This window comes from Penicillium paradoxum (genome assembly GCF_028828445.1).
Source record: "Penicillium paradoxum strain IBT 22861 chromosome Unknown utg000005l_segment0_segment0, whole genome shotgun sequence".
Lineage (NCBI taxonomy): Eukaryota > Fungi > Ascomycota > Eurotiomycetes > Eurotiales > Aspergillaceae > Penicillium > Penicillium paradoxum.
In genome coordinates this window covers 1,946,986-1,966,694 of record NW_026643183.1, presented here as the reverse complement: position 1 = coordinate 1,966,694, position 19,709 = coordinate 1,946,986, and the positions used below count along the sequence as shown (strand labels likewise).

General features: G+C 49.1%; 7 protein-coding genes across 7 annotated transcripts; 5 read left to right on the top strand and 2 right to left on the bottom strand.

Moving 5' to 3' along the window:
• Positions 1-239: 239 nt before the first annotated feature.
• Positions 240-1,832, top strand: N7457_005778 (MFS transporter; the record flags this gene model as incomplete). The annotated part of the gene is made up of 2 exons (XM_057176822.1): positions 240-485; positions 552-1,832. 2 exons carry the CDS (start codon positions 240-242, stop codon positions 1,830-1,832), a joined length of 1,527 nt encoding a protein of 508 aa, XP_057031124.1.
• Positions 1,833-2,982: 1,150 nt separating this feature from the next.
• On the top strand, positions 2,983-4,769 carry N7457_005777 (dihydrolipoyl dehydrogenase; the record flags this gene model as incomplete). The annotated part of the gene is made up of 4 exons (XM_057176821.1): positions 2,983-3,118; positions 3,213-3,292; positions 3,381-3,863; positions 3,930-4,769. 4 exons carry the CDS (start codon positions 2,983-2,985, stop codon positions 4,767-4,769), a joined length of 1,539 nt encoding a protein of 512 aa, XP_057031123.1.
• A 3,384-nt stretch (positions 4,770-8,153) lies between these two features.
• N7457_005776 (uncharacterized protein) lies at positions 8,154-8,619 on the bottom strand (the record flags this gene model as incomplete). Its single annotated transcript, XM_057176820.1, has 2 exons — positions 8,154-8,537; positions 8,590-8,619. 2 exons carry the CDS (start codon positions 8,617-8,619, stop codon positions 8,154-8,156), a joined length of 414 nt encoding a protein of 137 aa, XP_057031122.1.
• A 1,652-nt stretch (positions 8,620-10,271) lies between these two features.
• N7457_005775 (uncharacterized protein) lies at positions 10,272-11,135 on the top strand (the record flags this gene model as incomplete). The annotated part of the gene is made up of 1 exon (XM_057176819.1): positions 10,272-11,135. The coding sequence occupies one exon, from the start codon at positions 10,272-10,274 to the stop codon at positions 11,133-11,135; it is 864 nt and encodes a 287-aa protein (XP_057031121.1).
• A 2,095-nt stretch (positions 11,136-13,230) lies between these two features.
• On the top strand, positions 13,231-13,788 carry N7457_005774 (uncharacterized protein; the record flags this gene model as incomplete). Its single annotated transcript, XM_057176818.1, has 2 exons — positions 13,231-13,435; positions 13,574-13,788. The coding sequence occupies 2 exons, from the start codon at positions 13,231-13,233 to the stop codon at positions 13,786-13,788; spliced, it is 420 nt and encodes a 139-aa protein (XP_057031120.1).
• A 1,228-nt stretch (positions 13,789-15,016) lies between these two features.
• Positions 15,017-17,516, top strand: N7457_005773 (uncharacterized protein; the record flags this gene model as incomplete). The annotated part of the gene is made up of 2 exons (XM_057176817.1): positions 15,017-16,476; positions 17,363-17,516. 2 exons carry the CDS (start codon positions 15,017-15,019, stop codon positions 17,514-17,516), a joined length of 1,614 nt encoding a protein of 537 aa, XP_057031119.1.
• Positions 17,517-18,284: 768 nt separating this feature from the next.
• On the bottom strand, positions 18,285-19,019 carry N7457_005772 (uncharacterized protein; the record flags this gene model as incomplete). Its single annotated transcript, XM_057176816.1, has 3 exons — positions 18,285-18,531; positions 18,590-18,834; positions 18,885-19,019. 3 exons carry the CDS (start codon positions 19,017-19,019, stop codon positions 18,285-18,287), a joined length of 627 nt encoding a protein of 208 aa, XP_057031118.1.
• Between the last annotated feature and the right edge of the window lie 690 nt (positions 19,020-19,709).

Below are 19,709 nucleotides of genomic sequence, written 5' to 3'. Positions count from 1 at the left end.
GGCGCAGAGCTCGCATACATCGCCTATAACCTAGTGTTGTCAAAGGGCAAGAGCAAGTGTTGGGCTGAGACTGAGTTCAGATGCCGGTGCCGGGATTAAGCAACCGTCGTCCCCAAACTCTGATTCGTTGACTTCCCTGAACCGGCTCCAAGAGTCATCGGGATATTTCATAAATCCTCTTGCTTCCACGACTCTACCACATGGTCAAAAAATCCCCGGATCCGATGAAATTAGGCAAGATGGTACAGGAGCACAGCGCTGAAGTTGACACCAAACCACCAGACCCGAGTCAGCATGCAGATGCACGCCTGGAGGGATTCTCCCAGTTTACAGTCGCTCAAAAGCGGGCTATTGTTGCCATGGGATCCCTAGCTAGCTTCTTCTCCCCCCTGTCGTCGAGCATCTATCTGCCTGCTTTGACCACTATCGCAAGTTCTCTGCACATCTCCATCTCCCAGGTGAACTTGACCGTCACTACATATCTGGTAAGATGAACTAAAGCAATAGCCTTATCAGGGGATGCAACAGCTGGTAACCCTTTTTCTTCCTAGATTATGCAGGGCGTGGCACCCATGCTGATAGCAGGGTTCTCGGACACTGCGGGCCGCCGACCTGCCTATATCATTTGCTTCGCAACCTACCTCGCCGCCAATCTGGGATTGGCTCTCCAAAACAGTTACGCCGCCCTACTCGTTCTCAGATGTCTCCAGAGTGCTGGCAGTAGCACGACGGTGGCCCTGGCAAACGGTTTGGTTGGAGACATGATCACCTCTGCAGAGAGAGGCTCATACATCGCATTCGCCTCAATCGGAAGTATGCTAGGTCCCTCTCTGTCACCAATCATTGGCGGTCTTTTCAGCGAGTATACTGACTGGCACTGGATATTCTGGTTTCTCCTCATCTTTGGCGGCGTTTTCTTCCTCATTCTCGCTCTATTCCTGCCGGAGACATGTCGCAAAGTCGTCGGAGACGGCTCGATCCCCCCACCTGCGTTGAATAACTCCGTGGCAGATATCATTCGGCATCGCAGTCGAAAACAGAAGGGTCTTGTACCTGATCCAGTCAAAGAGGCTGAAGTAAGAAGTAATTACTCTCTCCGATTTCCCTCGCCGGTTCCCACTATGAAGGTCGTCCTGGATCGCGAGACATCGGCGGTCCTACTCACAACAGGGCTTCTTTTTGCTAGCTTTTACGCGGTCATGACCGGTGCGTCAACTTCCTTTCACAAAATCTATCATTTCAATGATCTCCATGCTGCTTTGATGTACCTTCCTATCGGCGGAGGAGGGGTTCTCTCAGCCTTCACGACTGGTCGGCTAGTCGATTGGAACTATCGTCGTCATGCAAAGCGTGCGGGTCTCATAATTGTCAAGAATGTGCGTGCTGATATCAGCAACTTCAACATCGAGCGCGCAAGACTTGAAGTTGCACTCCCGCTCTACTATATCAGCAATTTAGCCATCCTCGCCTATGGATGGGTTTTAGGTCACAAGGTCCACCTTTCTGCTCCTATCATTCTCTTATTCATCATAGGGTGGTCTATCATCGGTACCTCGCAAGTTCTAAATGCCCTGATGGTCGATCTGTGGCCAGGAAAGTCAGCGACAGCGACAGCAGCAAACAACTTATTTCGCTGTGAACTCGGTGCGGCGGCTTCGGCAGCTATCAGTCCCATGAGATCTGCTATGGGTGAGGGTTGGGCATACACCACGCTTGCTTTGATCTCCATTGCTGCTTCTCCTTGCCTATGGATTGTTGCGCATTGTGGGATCAAGTGGCGGCAGAAAAGGAATCGAAAGGAGGAGGAGAAATCAGCTCGTGCACAGGGCTAGAAACATCTTGATATGTCTTGCACGAACTCATGCATTGGAAGTCACAGACTTCCTCTAGATGACCCTACCTAGGTAGGATGTGTTTATGGCCTTGCATTGATTACCGAGATTGCTAGTTTACAGTGGAATGAATACTGAGTCTTTGCTTTTCGCGAGGTAGCGTTTCATCTTATGCTATCATACTTTAAATCCAAGTTCCTGCTGCTTGTTACTGCTTTCTACGTATACTCAATCCATACTTTCGGTATAGCTCGTTAGCTTTTTGAATTCAAACCGGCCCGTAGGATCTGTCCTGAGACGTTTCTTTCGCCCTCAACAATGAAATATGTATAGTTATATATACGTATGAGTGTGAAATGGATGGGACATACATATAACAAATACTATGTTCGGAACATCTACCCAGATAGGATTTGCCAAGCATGAAAATACATATAGTTCTAGATCTATAGAGCAACAGCTTGCAATAGCTTTCTAAGGCAAGATACACACAAAACAATTGGTTGAAACTGTTCGTACTTACATAAGCGATCGAGTGGCCTAAAGCGTACCCAGGCCAGCCTTAGAGAATCAGAGAACCGGGGTACAACTAACCTGGGGCACGATCTAAAGTAGGTATACATCGGCGTCCCCAGTGCCCGCTTGTAACCGACGCGGAGGACCCCGAAAACCCTTCCCGATAGATCGCCCGCGGGTATGTGATGGGGAAGGGCCGGGGATTGGCCAGACGGAAATGAAGTTGATCCGACAGGACTGCTGCCCAAGGAACCCGGGATCAAATTGCCACCTTGATGTGAAGCCTTTGATGTTTGCTAGGTTCAGGAAAATCACAATAGTCATTCTAATGTTTGCTGTCCTCATCTCTTTAATCAACTCAACAAGCTGGGTTTCTGCCGGCAAAACTACCGGGATAGGCTCCCGTAATCATCCGGTAATTTGCCGGCTGTTCACCGCCCGAGCCACAAGGGTGAGGTGTGCGGCGTTGGTCCGCTATGGGCGGTGAAGCCGCGCAATGCCGCAAAAGCTCAGTCCTTCGTTTCCCGGGCTCGAATCCACTTTCTTCGTGTACTCCCAACAACTTCAATCCGTTGGCCTCAAGGATTGAATTTCCCATTTCTAGACTTTATCTTTGTTTATTTCTCCTTTAATAATGTTCCGCGCCGTCTTGCCCCGGGCTACGCCCCGGTCTGCTCTTCGCAATGCCGGCCCCAGAGCCATTCCCTCCAGCTTCGCTACTCCCATGATCTTCATTGGCCAGTCAAAACGTGGTTACGCCGCTGAGGCAGGTAAGTTGATACTTGGATTGCTGCCACGGAGTTCCCGGAGCTGTTTCCTTTGCTTGCCGGATGGATTGCTGATTTCCGCCTTCCCGGCCAACAGGTGATCACGACTTGGTCATCATCGGTGGTGGTGTCGCTGGTTACGTTGCCGCTATCAAGGCCGGTCAGGAGGGTCTCAAGGTACGAACGAACTGTTCAAAAGCTACCCGAATATGAACTGAGTCGGTCAACGTGTCGCAACCCGCATACTAACAGTATACCCTGACAGACCGCATGTATCGAGAAGCGCGGAACCCTCGGCGGTACCTGCTTGAACGTCGGCTGCATTCCTTCCAAGTCTCTCCTTAACAACTCCCACCTCTACCACCAGGTTCTCCACGATACCAAGAAGCGCGGTATCGAGGTCGGTGAGGTCAAGCTCAACCTGGCCCAGATGATGAAGGCCAAGGACACCTCCGTGGAGGGTCTCACCAAGGGCATCGAGTTCCTGCTCAAGAAGAACGGTGTCGACTACCACAAGGGTACCGGCTCCTTCGTTGATGCCAACACCATCAAGGTTGCCCTCAACGACGGTGGTGAGCAGACCCTGCGCGCCAAGAACATCATCATTGCCACCGGCTCCGAGGCCACCGGCTTCCCCGGCTTGAACATCGATGAGAAGCGCATTATCTCCAGCACTGGTGCTTTGGCCCTCACTGAGGTCCCCAAGAAGATGGTCGTCATCGGTGGTGGTATCATCGGTCTCGAGATGGTATGTATCAGCGCATAGCATGAAGTTCGAGAGTTGGATCGTGTTGACATTTTGTTGTGATACTAGGCTTCCGTTTGGTCCCGTCTCGGTGCTGAGGTCACTGTTGTTGAGTTCCTCGGCCAGATCGGTGGCCCCGGCATGGATGCCGAGATCGCCAAGCAGGCCCAGAAGATCCTGGCCAAGCAGGGCATTAAGTTCAAGACCAGCACCAAGGTCACCTCCGGTGACGACAGCGGTGCTACCATTTCTCTTAACATCGAGGCCGCCAAGGGTGGTAAGGAGGAGGTTTTGGACGCCGACGTCGTTTTGGTCGCCATTGGCCGTCGCCCCTACACCGAGGGCCTGAACTTGGAGAAGGTCGGCATTGAGAAGGACGACCGTGGCCGTCTTATCATCGACCAGGAGTACCGCACCAAGCTCCCTCATGTCCGTGTCGTTGGTGACTGCACCTTCGGCCCCATGCTGGCCCACAAGGCTGAGGAGGAGGCTGTTGCCGCCATCGAATACATCAAGACTGGCTACGGTCACGTCAACTACGCCGCTATCCCCAGCGTCATGTACACCCACCCCGAGGTCGCTTGGGTTGGCCAGAGCGAGGCCGAGATCAAGGCTTCCGGTGTCAAGTACCGTGTCGGTACTTTCCCCTTCAGCGCCAACTCCCGCGCCAAGACCAACCTCGACTCTGAGGGTGTCGTGAAGTTCATCGCTGATGCCGAGACTGACCGCATTCTCGGTGTTCACATCATCGGCCCCGGTGCTGGTGAGATGATCGCTGAGGCCACCCTCGCCATTGAGTACGGTGCCTCCTCCGAGGACATCGCCCGCACCTGCCACGCTCACCCCACTCTCTCCGAGGCCTTCAAGGAGGCTGCTATGGCCACCTACTCCAAGCCCATCCACTTCTAAGCTCCTCCGATTCCATATATCCTCTACCCATGTACTACTTTTAGCTGATCTAGACTAGCTCGGCTAGCAAAATACATCATTCATGTAATCACCTCTTTTTTTCTCGCGAAATGCATATGCTATTATCACTATGAATGACCGGACTGCTCTGAGCTCACGACCAAACTAGATCTTTCTTCTCCCTTTCTAGGATCAGGCCCATCTCTTCGGAGCAGCGCTGGTTTGTTATGTAAAACGTCGATCAGCCCTTGACAGGTAGGATTCCAATTCTCCGCAAATACCTTTTAGGAATACAATAACCGTCCCTTTGTACCTATATCCAAATGCATTCACTTCAAGCTCCATGTACTTTACCCTCACTGTTCATTCACATCATAGACCTAGGCAATAGTAGCCCTCAAAAACACCTCCCAAATCTCCTCAAGACCCATCTTCTTTGCCAACAACAACCCAAGCGAAACACGCGATCCTGGGAATTGAAGAATCCACTAGGAATTGGGGTCCTTTCGTTCTCCCCATTGATACCAGCAATGGGAGCTCAAAAAATGGACCCGCCTCACCTTGGCGTCCGTTCTTCCCGACCAACTAGCAAGCGAGTGCGCTCCCTCGAGTAGACTTCCGCAATGGGCTTGGTTGGGCCCTACCTTCGAAGCCCAACCAAGCCCACGGCCCATTAGTGGGGACCCGTAAGGCCCCTAACAAAGCCCATTTGCATGCATAAACGCAGTCTTGGCCCTCATAAAGCTACTGATTAATGCCTGTTTTTTCACGTATGTTCGAGTCTGCAAGCCTACCGCGGAAGAACTCGCTAAATTTAGAGCCTAGAGGGTAATCTGTATACCTAAAAATACTAGAAAATCTACATCACTTATGTATCTGCCAAGAATTAGCAAGTTTGTATTGTTTGAGGCCCATAGCCCATCGATAGGCCTAGAGACCGGGCCCAAAGCCCAGCCCATTTGTAGGTTGGGCCGGGTTGGGCCTTGGGCTTTGTGGGCTAGTGCGGAGGTCTATCCTCATGCGCATAGAGGATATCCACCCGAGGAACGGTATCCATATTAGATATATCAACAACATGCTTAGCAGTCGGCTGCACGGCCGGGACAAATGAATGAATCATGTTGTTCTTCACACTTGCTTCGAAGTCCCATCAGAATGAAGCGTTTCGTATAGTTGGCCGTGTTTGCGGCTTTCGGAAGACTTTTTAGTACTCTTTTTAGAAGTCTATAACATATATAATCTTCCCTTCTCGACAGCTTCAGTTAGACACTATTGTTTACAACGCAGTAATAAGCGACGTCGAGAGCGGTCCAACGTCAGGCATATTTAGGCAGCTGATTCGATTTCAATTGAAACCAACCCCTGAGCGCTCTATCCCCCTGCGGTTAGTTCATTCCTTCTATACAGAGTACCGTTAATGTGCGAAGGGAATTTTTGCTAGCAATAAAATCAAAGATTCAATTTCATGACTTCCATTCCATTTGAGGAAATGACTAAGAGAACATTGAGGTCGATAGCGAGGTAAATATCAACTTGACGTTTAGAATCCTGTTATTCCTGTAATTAATCCTATGCGAGCTTTACGTATGATATGACAACCTCTATTTCAAACTTCCACAATTTACTACTCAAGTAGAAGCGCTGAAAGTTTCATCCAAGTGACGTACCGGGTATGAATGCAAGAGCTAATTCTTGAAGGATCCAAGGCAAGCCATGGATATATATAGAGGTGCTCGGAATGATCAGGAGACCAATCCTCTGACCCGTTGTCATAGATGGAAGGTATTCCCAAGATGATCACAAATAGGCTATAAAATGACGTATCTTGCCGAGTTTATTTCCCGTGTCGAAGTTCAAAATAGATGCGTCGATATTTGAGAACTCAACTTATGATTTCTGTTATCCGTGAATTTTGGGGAATTCCCTGGATTATTTTTTTGTCGGACATTAGGCCAAGTCAAGTCTATGCCCATACTGCCTTGCCTGGCTGGAGCATATTATGAGGAATAAAAAGTAAAAAAATAAAAAAGAAACTCCGATAGGGGGAATCGAACCCCCGGCTGCCGTGTGAGAGACGGCGATGTTAGCCACTACACCATATCGGATATTGGATATTGAATGACCATCCTATTGCCACCTTGAGCTTTTTCGGTTCGTGCTCTTAGTCTGAGTTTCCGTGGGTGGTTCTATATCCCAGGTAGTCAGTCCCCTGTTCTTCCCTCCTCCATCGAACCAGTCTATTCCATTTTTCGCTCTACCTTTCCCTACAACTCGCAGGTGAGGCACCTTTGCCACTAGTCCGGATCAGCTAGCTCCTTAGCACCGCCACTTCCCCGTCCCCGTATAACTAGTTGGCTCTTCTCAGTTCTGCCACCCCGCGACTATAATCCGAGCTGAGCAATCGATCAGTACAGAAGTACAAAGCTCAAATATAGGCTTACTGATTCCCTGATATATATAGTGGTACAGCACTGAAGTGTAGCTTTCAGCTGAAAACAGAGGCGTTTCAATCAGACAGTAGAAAATATAAATATAGATAAGCAACCATATATTCAACTTAGCTTTGATCTCGGGTTCATTTTGCTGACTTCCACAAGATTTGGCTACTTTGTAGCTTTTCAGATGCTATGCTTGATATTGGAATACAGTCTAGAATGATCCATATGACTGGAATACCCTGTATTCGTCTAAGGTAGGGAAGAAGGGAAGGAACCAATCCGGGCGTGAAGGTTTCTTATACCACAGCGAGGAAGGAGGAGTAAGCTAACCCCGAAGGCAAATATCGATGACTGTTCCTTCTGGGAACTCGGGGGAAATCTCTATTATATGTCCAAGACACACGAGTTGTGGCTACTATACACAAACAGAACAAAGAAGAACACACCACTATCCTCCTACATCCTTTGCATTTCCGCTACCTCCCGTAGCCCAGGCTAAAATCTCCGTTTAACACGTACTTTCTTCAAGGTTGAGCAGGCGTTGCCGCGGATGAATAGAAGCGTCGGTCAGTGTTCCCTTAACGTTTCGGATGGAATCTGATGCCTGTAGATCAAGGCACTTATGCCTGCATTCCTTGTCGGCTCTGCAACATCTATCCCCAAATACTAGAGCACCCTAACAAATATTGACTAACAGTTGTAGGTCTAGAGTCGCCTGGCTGATTCCCTTAGAATTGATGTCCAATTCCCCACCCGGCACAGCTCTTTTAGGCCCAGTCCAGCTTGTCGGTCCGTCTCTCCATCTTCCTTTGGTGTGTCGACAGCCTTCGAGCAAAGAGGGTCGCATATGCCGATGGCATTGATCACCGGTTGGTCATGGGTACTCGTTGTCAACCCTATAGGGGTGGCAGATTCGACAGTTGCCATTCGAATGCCGTATGCGGCCTTAGGCAGAGTGATGGTCAAAATCACAGCAGGAATTAGCCAGGTTCGTAAGTGTATTGCCTAGGTCGTAGGTCACCAACCAATCGCCGACGGGCTCATGCTCAGGCAGTTTGAGCTCCGGGTTGTGCCTGTTCATTCCCTTTGCAAACAGCACCCTGGCATAGCGGGGGTCAAACACGAATGTCGTTTCGCCGGACACAGAGTTTTTTAATTCTGCCGTAGCCGAAACCTCGTCTATCGCGACGTACTCCTCCGGGTTCGGTATAGTTGCCTTCTCGATTTGTTCCTTTATATGCTTTGCAGTCCCAGTATCGAACCGGGTGTCGATGAAGTATAACTTGTCTGGGCCAGCCGCTGCCACATATGGAGTATCCGGCGCCGCAACCTGCAGGCCATGTCCCGTTTCGATGACCTTTGGTACCTAGTTGCCCCGATACTCCTCTTGGAAGGTTGGTGAGCCTTCGCATGGTCGAAACGGGCTCAGAAGTATGGTGACTAATAGTAGAAGAAGTATTGTGGTATAGGAACAAGTTGGCTATGTATTCTGGGTATGTTGTTTGTCTTGAATAACCTATCAGGACTTGCGGTCATGCCACGCGCCCAAAGTTAACATCAATTCGACATTACGAAACGTAAGTAATTATTGGCTACCGCATTGCTATCACAATGTTACCGTTGCAGACAGATCCCTGCACAATCCTTGACATTGAGAACTGCGGGACTGGGTAGGGGAGCGTGGGCGAGGTTTAGAATATGGTGCAGTTGCTGCAACGGTATTGATATATATATAATGATTCTAGCAGATGGTATTACTAATGGTAAATCGATATAAAGACAGATTACCAAGATAACCAAAACTAATGTGATTGTAAGCATTTATTTTACATTTTTGTGGGTAGTTTGGGTACCTGTGAGGCTTGAACTTTCTGCGAAATCCTACGGACAGGCAAGAGAAAACGAAACCCCGCTAATGATATCGCTTTTATGGACATGCCCAATTTATTGGTGATTCAATCAAGGGCCTAGTCCGCCCTGGTCAGACCTTCCCAGCAGGGGCTTTGCTATACGTATGTGCTGTCATACAATCAGCAACGTGGCAAGCACCATAGACCTAAGAGCAGCTAGTTTGACGTGCTCGTCAACTTCAAAATATACGTGTATGCGCGCACTTCTCACCCTTCATCCGTGTTTGTGTGATCTTGACTGACTGTGACACTATATAACCTGAGCGGGGAACTCTTTTAATATATATAAATACTAGGTCCCGTTAGGCCCTCCGACGCGCATCTCACAATCGACGTCCCCAAGGACCTCTCTTAACAACACCGGCTAGGCTAATACACCGTACCTCGCACGGCAAAAAGCGAGCCATTTCACAATCGACGTCTCCGAAGATCTCTGAACATTTTAACCCTCGGTAGTGTCTGTCCAGAGATAATTCCGGCGGAAGGCGGCGAGGGGACCGCTGCGCCACAGCAGAAAGGAGCCAAAATGATGGATTGTCAAACGAAAAGAGGATGTAAAAAGTGTGTAAAAATCGAAAAAGATTATATGGATTTGTCAAAGATTGACGGGTTTGAGAGGACTGCGAGGTCCAGTAGTCTCGAGAACGTTAAGAGAGCGTGACCACAACCGAACTATGGAGACGGAACAGTCGTATTGAGATGTCTCCTGATGCATGATCTACCAGGCACCGACATTGTAGATAGACTGAGCACCTTGTTTGCTAGTCATTCGGTGCTATGTTAGTACAACTACCAAAGCATGGCTGGTCGTTTTCTCGCCCGAGCTTGCGTGGAAGGGAACTATGTAGCGGGTCGTTGATAAAGCCGCTAAGCCCTAATGCTGATCCACCATGTTTGATCCACCCCGAAGACACCGAGAGTAGCGTTTTTTTTTCTTTCTTTTGTTTAGGGGACTCAATTTTTGGAGTAATTTCGCTTCTCCGGCGCTACTGGTAATTTTTCTGCGCCTTTAAATGTTGCTGGTTTCTGAAATGTTCATTGCTCTATGATCCTCCCCACTCGCCATCGTTCTTGCTGCGTTTCGATAGTCTTTTATTTTGGCCATCTTGCCATCAGCATCGATCTTCCCTCCGATTCTGCCCCACTAGCTCAGTATGTTCAGTTTCAAGGCGTACCTGCTGGCACTGAGCCTGGTGGTCAACCTAGCAACCGTGAACGCAACAGGGTTGGGCCTCGCCGAGATCGATCTTGTGTTTCCGCGTAACGACACATATGAGCCTATGCCACTCATGCCTATCGTCTTCGCTGTTAGGAATAACCCGGCCTTTCAGCAGATAAGCCCTTCTATGGCATATAGGGTCGGCTTGTTACACCGAGGAAAGGGGGAGAATTCCACCTTTTTGCCTCTCCAGTCACTCTCTACGGACCAGCTGGTCGACAACAAAACAGAGACACAGTTTGTGTTTTTCGGAATCGCCAATCAATTCGACACGGAAAACACCTGGGAATTCGGATGGTCGATGGGCTGGTCTAACTGCTCTACATCTGACAACGGCACCGACTATGATAATGCTCATACACGAAACGATGCAGACGGTTTCCACAAACGATACTACGAGGCCTACCAGAGCATCATCTTCACCACCGAAAGAGGGGGCCGTCAGGCGAACCTGACTACCCTCACTACCGACGAGGACTGTGGCAAAACTCCGGGGCTTGCATTTGATGTACTTCAAACTCTTACCATCCCCACAGAAACCTTTCCGGGTCGAAGCTACGAGAGGGCCCCAAAATGTGCTCTTCTCGCAAGCCCCGCACCCACTCCCAGTCCTTGCATAGCTAGCATGGCCGCCGAAGCAGCCTCGAGCATCTCTTCGATTCTCACTAGTCATGAGTGCACCGCTGCGACTCCTGCTGTGAGCTGTCCGCCTAAGATCGATGGGGCTGTTCGGAGTCTAGGTCAAGGGGCCTGGTGGATTGCTGGTACTGCCTGGTTCTTGTGCAGCATGTTTTGCTAGCGGAGACACTGTATAATTATGCAAGGTTACTACGAGTTGCCATCAAGCCATGGTATTATATCCCGAATTTCGTTTACATAACGCCTTCGGCTTGAGCGGATCTCGTGGAAGCGAGTACAAATTACCTCGCCTGAACTGGTGCGGAACAATCTAAGACATGTACGGAGTATCCATGGCTTCTTTCTGATCTTAATCTCGCACAGGACTTTGATTGGCCCCATTTGGTTGCCAAGGTCCGACCCGCCGCCTTCCGCCCTCAAGTCCACGGATCGACAAGCCTCAACAGCCACGATCTAACCATATCCGGTCTTCAATACCCCGTGCCTGGAGTACACAATGTACTCAACACAGAAAGGCCTACCCAAGAGGGTGGACTAAATCTTGCTGCATCCATAAGAATATTTGGGGATACCCCAGTCTGCTTTTGCCTGGCATCGAGGTATACATCTAGATACTTGCTCGCCCCCGTTGTCCTATCACTTAATAGGAATTTGATACTAGTAAGTGTCCAGTGAGGTCTAGTGCACGTTTATTTCCTTGAAACCCTCGGTCTCAACTGAAACAATATCCTGCGGGCTTACTTGCCTTGGCGCTGGAGAAGGCAAAGACATGAATTAGAATGCCGCAGAGGCTCCTTGTTCTAATCACTGACATAGGGAAATGTCTCTAAAATGGCATGCAAAGGGCCAGAAGAAAGGGAACTAAGACTGATTTTGGTCCGGATCAGCTCTCTTCACCTTAAATCAACAAATACGCTGTTTTTCTCTACTATAAAATGTACACGAAGTCTCCCCTCGCGCTGGTCCTCCTCCCGGACCTGCTGGCTACTTGTGCTGTTGGCGGTATCATTACACGTCGCATTGTGAGCTATGGTCCGTCCATAGGTGCTACCAGAGGCGACACTTCTCATATATTCGCCGGCAATTGGCTTTCAGTCGATGGACCTTAGGGCTTGATTTCCTCTTTTCTTGGCTTGCCCCCAAGCTGGGTAATGCCTTTAAATGTGAGTTCTGGTTTGAACGACCAGGGTAACCAAGAGGAAATCGAGACACTGATAGCAACCCGAATGCCCTTTCTTTCATGATGGACATCAGCCTGAAGCTAAATGGGGCTGGGCGCTCCACACTGGAATGGAGTTAGGTGACTGCGGCTCAGGTTAGAACAAGGTGGGCGCGGCTTTCACCGATATTGCCCCAGGGTACAGAGTAGCGACTAAGATTACAAAAAAGGCAGCGGAAAATCCGCACGCAGGGGAAGGGCCAGGGAGCAGAACAGTTCTTTCAGCGAGTTATTCGACTAGTGGGAATATCAGATGCTGCCAACTACATCGTGGACAGGATTTTTATGGTCAACGGGGCAACAATTTCTTGATAATTAGGAGCGGCCTTTGTGCAGCGAATGATGCGAATGACTACGCGTCAAACAGAATTGGGGCACACAAACCCATTGTTGCCATCCTGCTTGTTGATGAATATGGAACAGCTTCTTCGGCCAGCGTAGCAGCAAACATGCAAAACAGCTTTGCTAACAGTATAACGAGCCTTAGTGGGAATGCTGAGCGCGTAATGGACAGGGGCAGCCCCCGGACGGACGGCAAACATTTCCAATGTTTTCAGGCTCCGTTGCGGGAACGTGTATTGACCCTACTGGGTCAGGCAATAGGAAGCAAAAACCTCTCCTCCCATTCTGATAGTGCTCATTCAGGGCTCATGCTTTAATAGCAATTGGCTGCCGGGTAATCAACATTCCGAGAAAGCAATAGACGGATGGCTGTCAAGTTAGACACAGGACTAACCAAGCCTAGACACGATACAGTCATCAATAGAGCCCAATTTTGGTAACTCTATCTTTGCATCTGCAAAGATCAGGGTGTAAACTTCTCTATAATCAGTGATCTGGACACATATATGCCGCCTACATGTAGCCTTCGCATTTGGGATGGCGCGACGATGATAGGAACGCGGCATAACGGAGGCGGTGTGAGCTACCTAAAACGCGTAGACGACTGAGATATCGATTCCACGCGCGACGGATTGCCCCTTCTTGTTTACCTACCGCGAACGCAGCCGAACACGGCAATTTAACACAGATCACCATGCCCATCATAGAGGAAGGGCCTGAGGCTACAACTCTCGATCATGCGATCAACGAAGTGTCTGACAAGACGGTTCGCATGGTTCTCAAATCCATCTGTGAGAAAAATGAGGAGGCCCGCAAAGAAGCCGAGCGTCTGCTATTGGTGACGCCTACCGATAGTGAGGGGGCCTGTCAACATTGCATACAAAGAGGCCAGTACCACGGTACGCAATCTGCATGAATTGCGAGAAAGAATTCGATATCACGACCAAGTCGGAGAAGAATTGTCTATATCATCCAGGTACGACTGCGGTCAAGAAGAGATGATGAGCTAGTGTTTGTAACAAACTAAATCATAATAGAGGAATGTGAGCCTACTGGTGAGGCTCTTTGGGTTGACAACGATGGTGACCTATATGATGTCGACACCGACGAGATGCGCAGGGACTTTCCAGAGTGCTTTACATTCGAGTGCTGTGATGGGAATCTCAGAGATACCCCCCATGGGTGTGTAACTGATTTCCATCAAGAACGGCCTGTCGACAACAACCCGTCAAAACGCGCAAGAGCCAACTAAGTCGGGGTCCACGTCTGTTGAGAATCAACATTCGAGCGTACAAGCTCCTACTTGAGCAGAACCCCAGAGAGCCGAGGTATTTATGAATCAATCTTACCGGGGCATACCTAGGATATCACAAAAGCTCATGCTTCCTATCCCCAAAATCGCTGTTGATGGGATACTGAGATTTTCAGGTGGCAAGTCAACTCAATAGGGCCGTCCCCGCAACCTAACCGAAAGGGATCAATGTTGAAATCGTGCGACAGGACTGGTTTCGAACTTACGACGGAGTGCTGAGGCGGAGCTAGATCTGGTGCCATATATTTGTAATCAATCCATAACCGATTACACATAATCACAGGACGTGGACAGCCTGGGAGATATTATGTACATGGGAACTGGCAACCTCTCTTCCTCCCCTCATCGTAATCAGGATTGATGCTTTAATATAAATTCCAAGGTTGGCTAGGTCCCCAGGTGGCAAGGTAATCAACATTATATGTGTTCAAAGGTGCCGGATAGGACATACGGGGCCACGATAGAGTGAGGAATAAAGCCTGAGTTTACTAACTCCAAATAGTACTCCAGCTCTCAAGCACATCTGCGTAGGTAGTCCCTTGGGAACGATTTGGAAAAGCAACCGTCGACGGAAAGTTGATACGAAAAAAAGCAAATGGAGGTTATGTATCACATGACCCTGTATAGATACGAGACCAAGTACTTATTAGCACGTAAGCCCCTCACTGATCTTTCTTCCTTCTATCTCTCTCTATTTTGTCACACCATCGAATACTGTCAATGCTTTCTCAGCTTCAGTTCAGTCTAGATCATTCTTGATTGGGCCACTTCAGTTCGTGCATTACCAAAATTGGATTGATAGAAATCAGCATTCTATTTGTTTTCTCTATTTAAACGGAACAGGGAACCCTGGAAGCACGGGGTGATCAGTCAGACAGATCCGAAATCAGTACTAAAAGCCTTGTTCCTCAGTATGCAGTAAGTATTTGAATGATGTTTTTCTTTGAAATTCTCCTCTGATACCTCAATTAGGGACCAGTCCAAAGCTGATGCTTCCATTGCCCCAGAGGCTTATTACGATCTTGGCTCGTATCATCGAGCGGTAACAACCTCTTCGGCGGAGGCCCAACTGTGGTTCGATCGCGGATTGATATGGGCCTATTCTTTTAATCATGACGAAGCAGAACGGTGCTTCCAACAAGCAGCGGCAAGTGATCCCAATTGCGTGATGGCATTGTGGGGAATCGCCTACGCATCCGGGCCGAATTACAACAAGGCCTGGAAGTTTTTTGATCCAAAGGATCGCCGGGCTTCTATCGAGAAGGTCAATGAAGTTCTAGAACGAGCATCCGCGCTGGCTAGCCATGCCACTCCGGTTGAACAGGCATTGATCAAGGCTATTGGTGCCCGCTTTCCATCAGTCAATGACATACCCGACGACCTAAGTCCTTTTGATCGCGCATACGCAGATGCCATGCGCCCTGTGTATCAGGAGTTTAGTGATGATATAGACGTTGCGGCCCTCTTTGCTGAGGCGCTGATGTGTATCACCCCACGTGGACTATGGGACTTGGATACTGGCAAACCCACAGGGAATCACACAGTTGAGGCTCGCGATGTCATCGAGCTGGGGCTGAAGCAGTCCTCGGGTCGTAATCATCCAGCACTCTGTCATCTGTATATCCATATGCTGGAGATGTCACCATTCCCGGAATTAGCCCTGCAGGCTGCTGATCGACTGCGTGGGATCGTCCCGCATGCTTCGCACATGTTGCATATGCCGACGCACATCGATGCGGCGGTAGGCGACTACCGCCGTGGTATCGAGTCGAACCATCAAGCGATGCTGGCAGATGACATTTATTTTGCCAAAGAGCCGGGCACTGTTATGTACACAGCTTACCGGGCGCATTATATCCGTGCGAAATTGTATTCTGCTATGATGTGCGGGCGCTTTTCAGATGCAATCTCTGCGGCAGAAAAGCTCGAACAGATCATCTATCCTCATGTGCTGGCGATCAAGAGTCCCCCCATGGCAGACTTCATCGAGAGCTTTGTGGGGAGCAAGGCACATGTTTTGGTGCGCTTCGGTCGCTGGGAGCAGATTCTTGACCTCGAATTTCCCACAGACCGTGATACATATTGTGCGACCACAGCTATCATTTATTATACCCGTGGACTTGCATTTAGCGCACTTGGGCGGATCGCAGAAGCCGAAAATGCCCAGAAAGAATTTGAAACCGCGCGCAAGGCAGTCCCTAGTACGCGGTTCAACAGCATTCCATGCAAGGAGGAAGACGTCCTCAGGGTGGCATCAGCGATGCTTGCTGGAGAATTGGAGTACCGAAAAGGGAACATCGAGGAAGGCTTTTCCTTCCTGAGGGAAGCCATTGTGCTCGAGGATGGACTTGCGTACTCTGATCCGCCCCCCTGGATGCAGCCAGTCCGTCATGCTCTCGGTGGCCTATTGCTGGAGCAAAATCGCATCGAAGAGGCAGAAGTGCTGTTTAAACAAGATCTGGGCTTCGCTCCAGACTATCCTCGGCGCAGGGCAAAACTCAACAATGTATGGGGCTTGCATGGCTTATATGAATGTTTTTCTCGCCTTGGCAAGACTGCCGAAGCGGCTTTCATTGAACCTGCACGCGACATTGCTTTGGCATCTGCAGACATTCCAGTTAACGTCTCGTGCTTCTGTCGAACGTCTGCAGTTGAAAGGGGTGGATGCTGTTAGTGGTGATTGATGTGATAGCCCGGGTCAGATAATCATATGATGATGATCATGATTACGAATTTATATAAAGGATGCAACTCATTTTAAATAGATTCTGATACGCTATATAGCGTCCCAGAGCCACCTTTGACAACAACTCATGGTGGTGCATCCCGAGTGTACAAATCCGAAGTGTAGATTCGTCCTCGCGGTCTCCTGGACTCCGCGAGGACTGCGCGCCCGAGAAGCTGCCCTGGAGAAGACTCAAGACTCCGACGCCCTCCAACGATTTCGATTGAACTAATGGGAGGACTAAGGCAATGAGGCACCTGAAATCATGGTCTTAGTCGCGTTCTTGCGCACAGAAGAATCTGCCAAAAATAGATCGCTTTGAAGAAGGAGCCTATGACCCCATCCCAGACACGAAGACTGAAGGAGTTGAATCGCAACGCGTGGCTTTTAGAGTGCGAATGGCACTATTTGCGGAGCTAGATTACAGAAAGCCCTTCTGTTCTAGAACGGGCATTTGGGCAGTGGAAGTCCGATCCGACATGGTACATGCATCCTGTGCTTGTTGGAGACTGCGTGAATCAAGGCGGCTGCAGCAGCCGTAGTTGTTGATGCTGCGTGAGCTATGAGCGCGAAACGAGCTCTGCAGATCAGCGTGGAATCGGACATTGCACCGTGGAATGTGGGTATTGTTGCAGCGCTGGAGGGTTTGAGCTGACAGCGAAGGAAAGAAATGAGCTGGAAAGACGATTTGGATTTCTTGATATGGCCAACGAAGATATGCCAAGACTATGTCTACCAGCATCGTATTTACTTTGCTTCCGTGTGGGGGCTTTTGAGAAACGGATCTAGTTATGACTTCCAACGTGAATATCGCAAGAGGGCTTCGTTCCGGATCTTCAAGCCAAAACCACTCGAATGCGAGGGATCAAGTCCAGTTGGTGACTCGGAAACATTGCTCGGAGATGACCCACGAGAGAGAAGTGACTCAACAGTCAAGATTTAGTTCCACTTGATAGAGACCTGTTGCTTATTACTCACGGACCGGCAGCTAGCTCGCATTATGAGTGTTTTTTGGCCTGTCTACCCCATCTTTGTCAGTTCCAACGATTTACATCTCACTTCTGGCTCTAGCCTCAGTATCGCCCTACAGAGTTGCTGAAGTCAACCTTGAGATGGATCTAGTGGGCATAAACTGGCAGTCTGCGTCTTCTCTGCTGGTTCTGTGTCTAATCAACTGCAATGAGAGAACTCATCTTATTGTGGGTATTTTCGCCATCTTGTCATATATTCTGCAGAGTTTCTCCCTATCTCTTGGTGGAATATGGACTTTTTAATAATGTGGAATGGCTCTCAAAATCAGCCGGCCGGCGTTTATAAAAGGTACATAAGGAACGGTGGATTTCAAATGACCTATTGTCAGCGACAGTACTGACCTTGGAACATTTGCCGGCATGCAAGGGTGTACAGCGCTGACCCACTCGACAAAGAACCAAGTACTACCACATAACAATCGCAATCCTGTCAAGGTTCAGGCATATCAACAAGCATCACAGTATCTCCTTTCAATCTCTGCTATTTGAAACCATCCCCCGATTCAATCCTTCGAATCGTTCAAAGTCAAAGTCAAAAGACTAGATCCTTCAACTCCCCGGCAATCGAGAATGTCGTGCAGATCGGCCTTTGTCACCGTATCCGATCTTCCCGTCATTCTTGGCATCTTAAGGCTTCAGTTATTGGCCATGACGCCAGTAGTCTGCTGACCGTGGACGCCCTAAACGCTCTCAGGTAGCAACTGCTGCGATTCAGCATCGCCAGTGTACAATCCACAGAGACTATCAACAGAGCCAGATGCTCTTTGCTGTTCCGCAGCCATGGCCATATCCTGACGCTGGCCCACAGGAGCATCCACAGATCGGTCACACGCCGGGCAAAGCGTGTAGTTAACCTGGCGAGTCTTGAGGGTCAACTGCATGTATCGGTTGAAGGATGCTTGCACAAATGTGCGCAGATACACCAGACTAGGATGATCAGTATGTTTCAAAGACCGGGATACATCCGTTCGGCGAGCCAACTTACCTGAGGATGAGACATGAGAGGTTGGAGTAGATCTGCGGAATGCCACTGGCCAGCTTGAAGTTGTCGGGATTCACCCATAGGCTAATATCCTGGGTACTAAGGATGAACATTCCGGAAATGAACACCCCGATGAAGAGTAAAGCCATCAAAGCATCAATGGCTATTACGAGCAGCGGATAGAATTGACTTCCGGATTTGCGATATCTGACGAGAATGAAGATCGGCGTAAGGGTGGAAATTGAGATCTTCCAATCATTAGACGGTCCTGTATTTTATGCGGTAGAGGAAAACTCACTGCAATGAGCTGCATCCAACCTTGAGCGCTACCATAAGTCCTCAAGAGGGCAGCGAGCGCACATGGCCATGAAAGGACGGAGAAAATGACCTGTGTCCTGCGAGCTCTCGCGAGCGGGTGTTTATTGGAACACATTTTTTGACACATTTTCACTTTGATGTTTTCTTAGCATTGAAGCATAAGCAGTCAATCTGAGGGTTTTGGCCAAAGATAACCTTGGGGGATGTTCTATTATTAAGCCATCGTTTGGCCTGCGGGGCTGCCAAGGCACGACATTCAGGGGCCAAACAACACGGTTGCCTGGGATAATGAGTCTGCCTGGATTGAGGCGGCGCAATATACCAGTCAAAATAGATCCAGCCCTGTCATAGGCCGGTTGCAATTGACAACGCATCTGGAGGCCCGCGACGCAAATGGAAACGACCCGCCATCTATCCACCCTAGACTGCAACGAAAGAGATGAAACAGGCGATAGATCGAGAACGAAGAAACCCACTAAAATTCAACCTTCCGAATGAAACAGTGACATTCTTTTTTTGTGGAGTGTCGTTCTAATCACCGCAGAGAATAGATATCGGTCCTCACGTACGGGAAATTTAGAATCTCCCCACTAACTCTCCAAGACCAAAATAATCACGTTTTTTCAAGAGCCCTCAACGGCATCATTGACAGCAGATAGATACGCAGCTAACGACTTCCAAATCGTGAAAATTATGACGTGCATATTTGAATTCCCCTACGATCCGATCTTTCCTGTCCAGTGATGCTTCATGTGAAAAAGAGCCAAAGGCAGTCGGCGTGCCGTTTCGGTTATTAGGAAGCCAT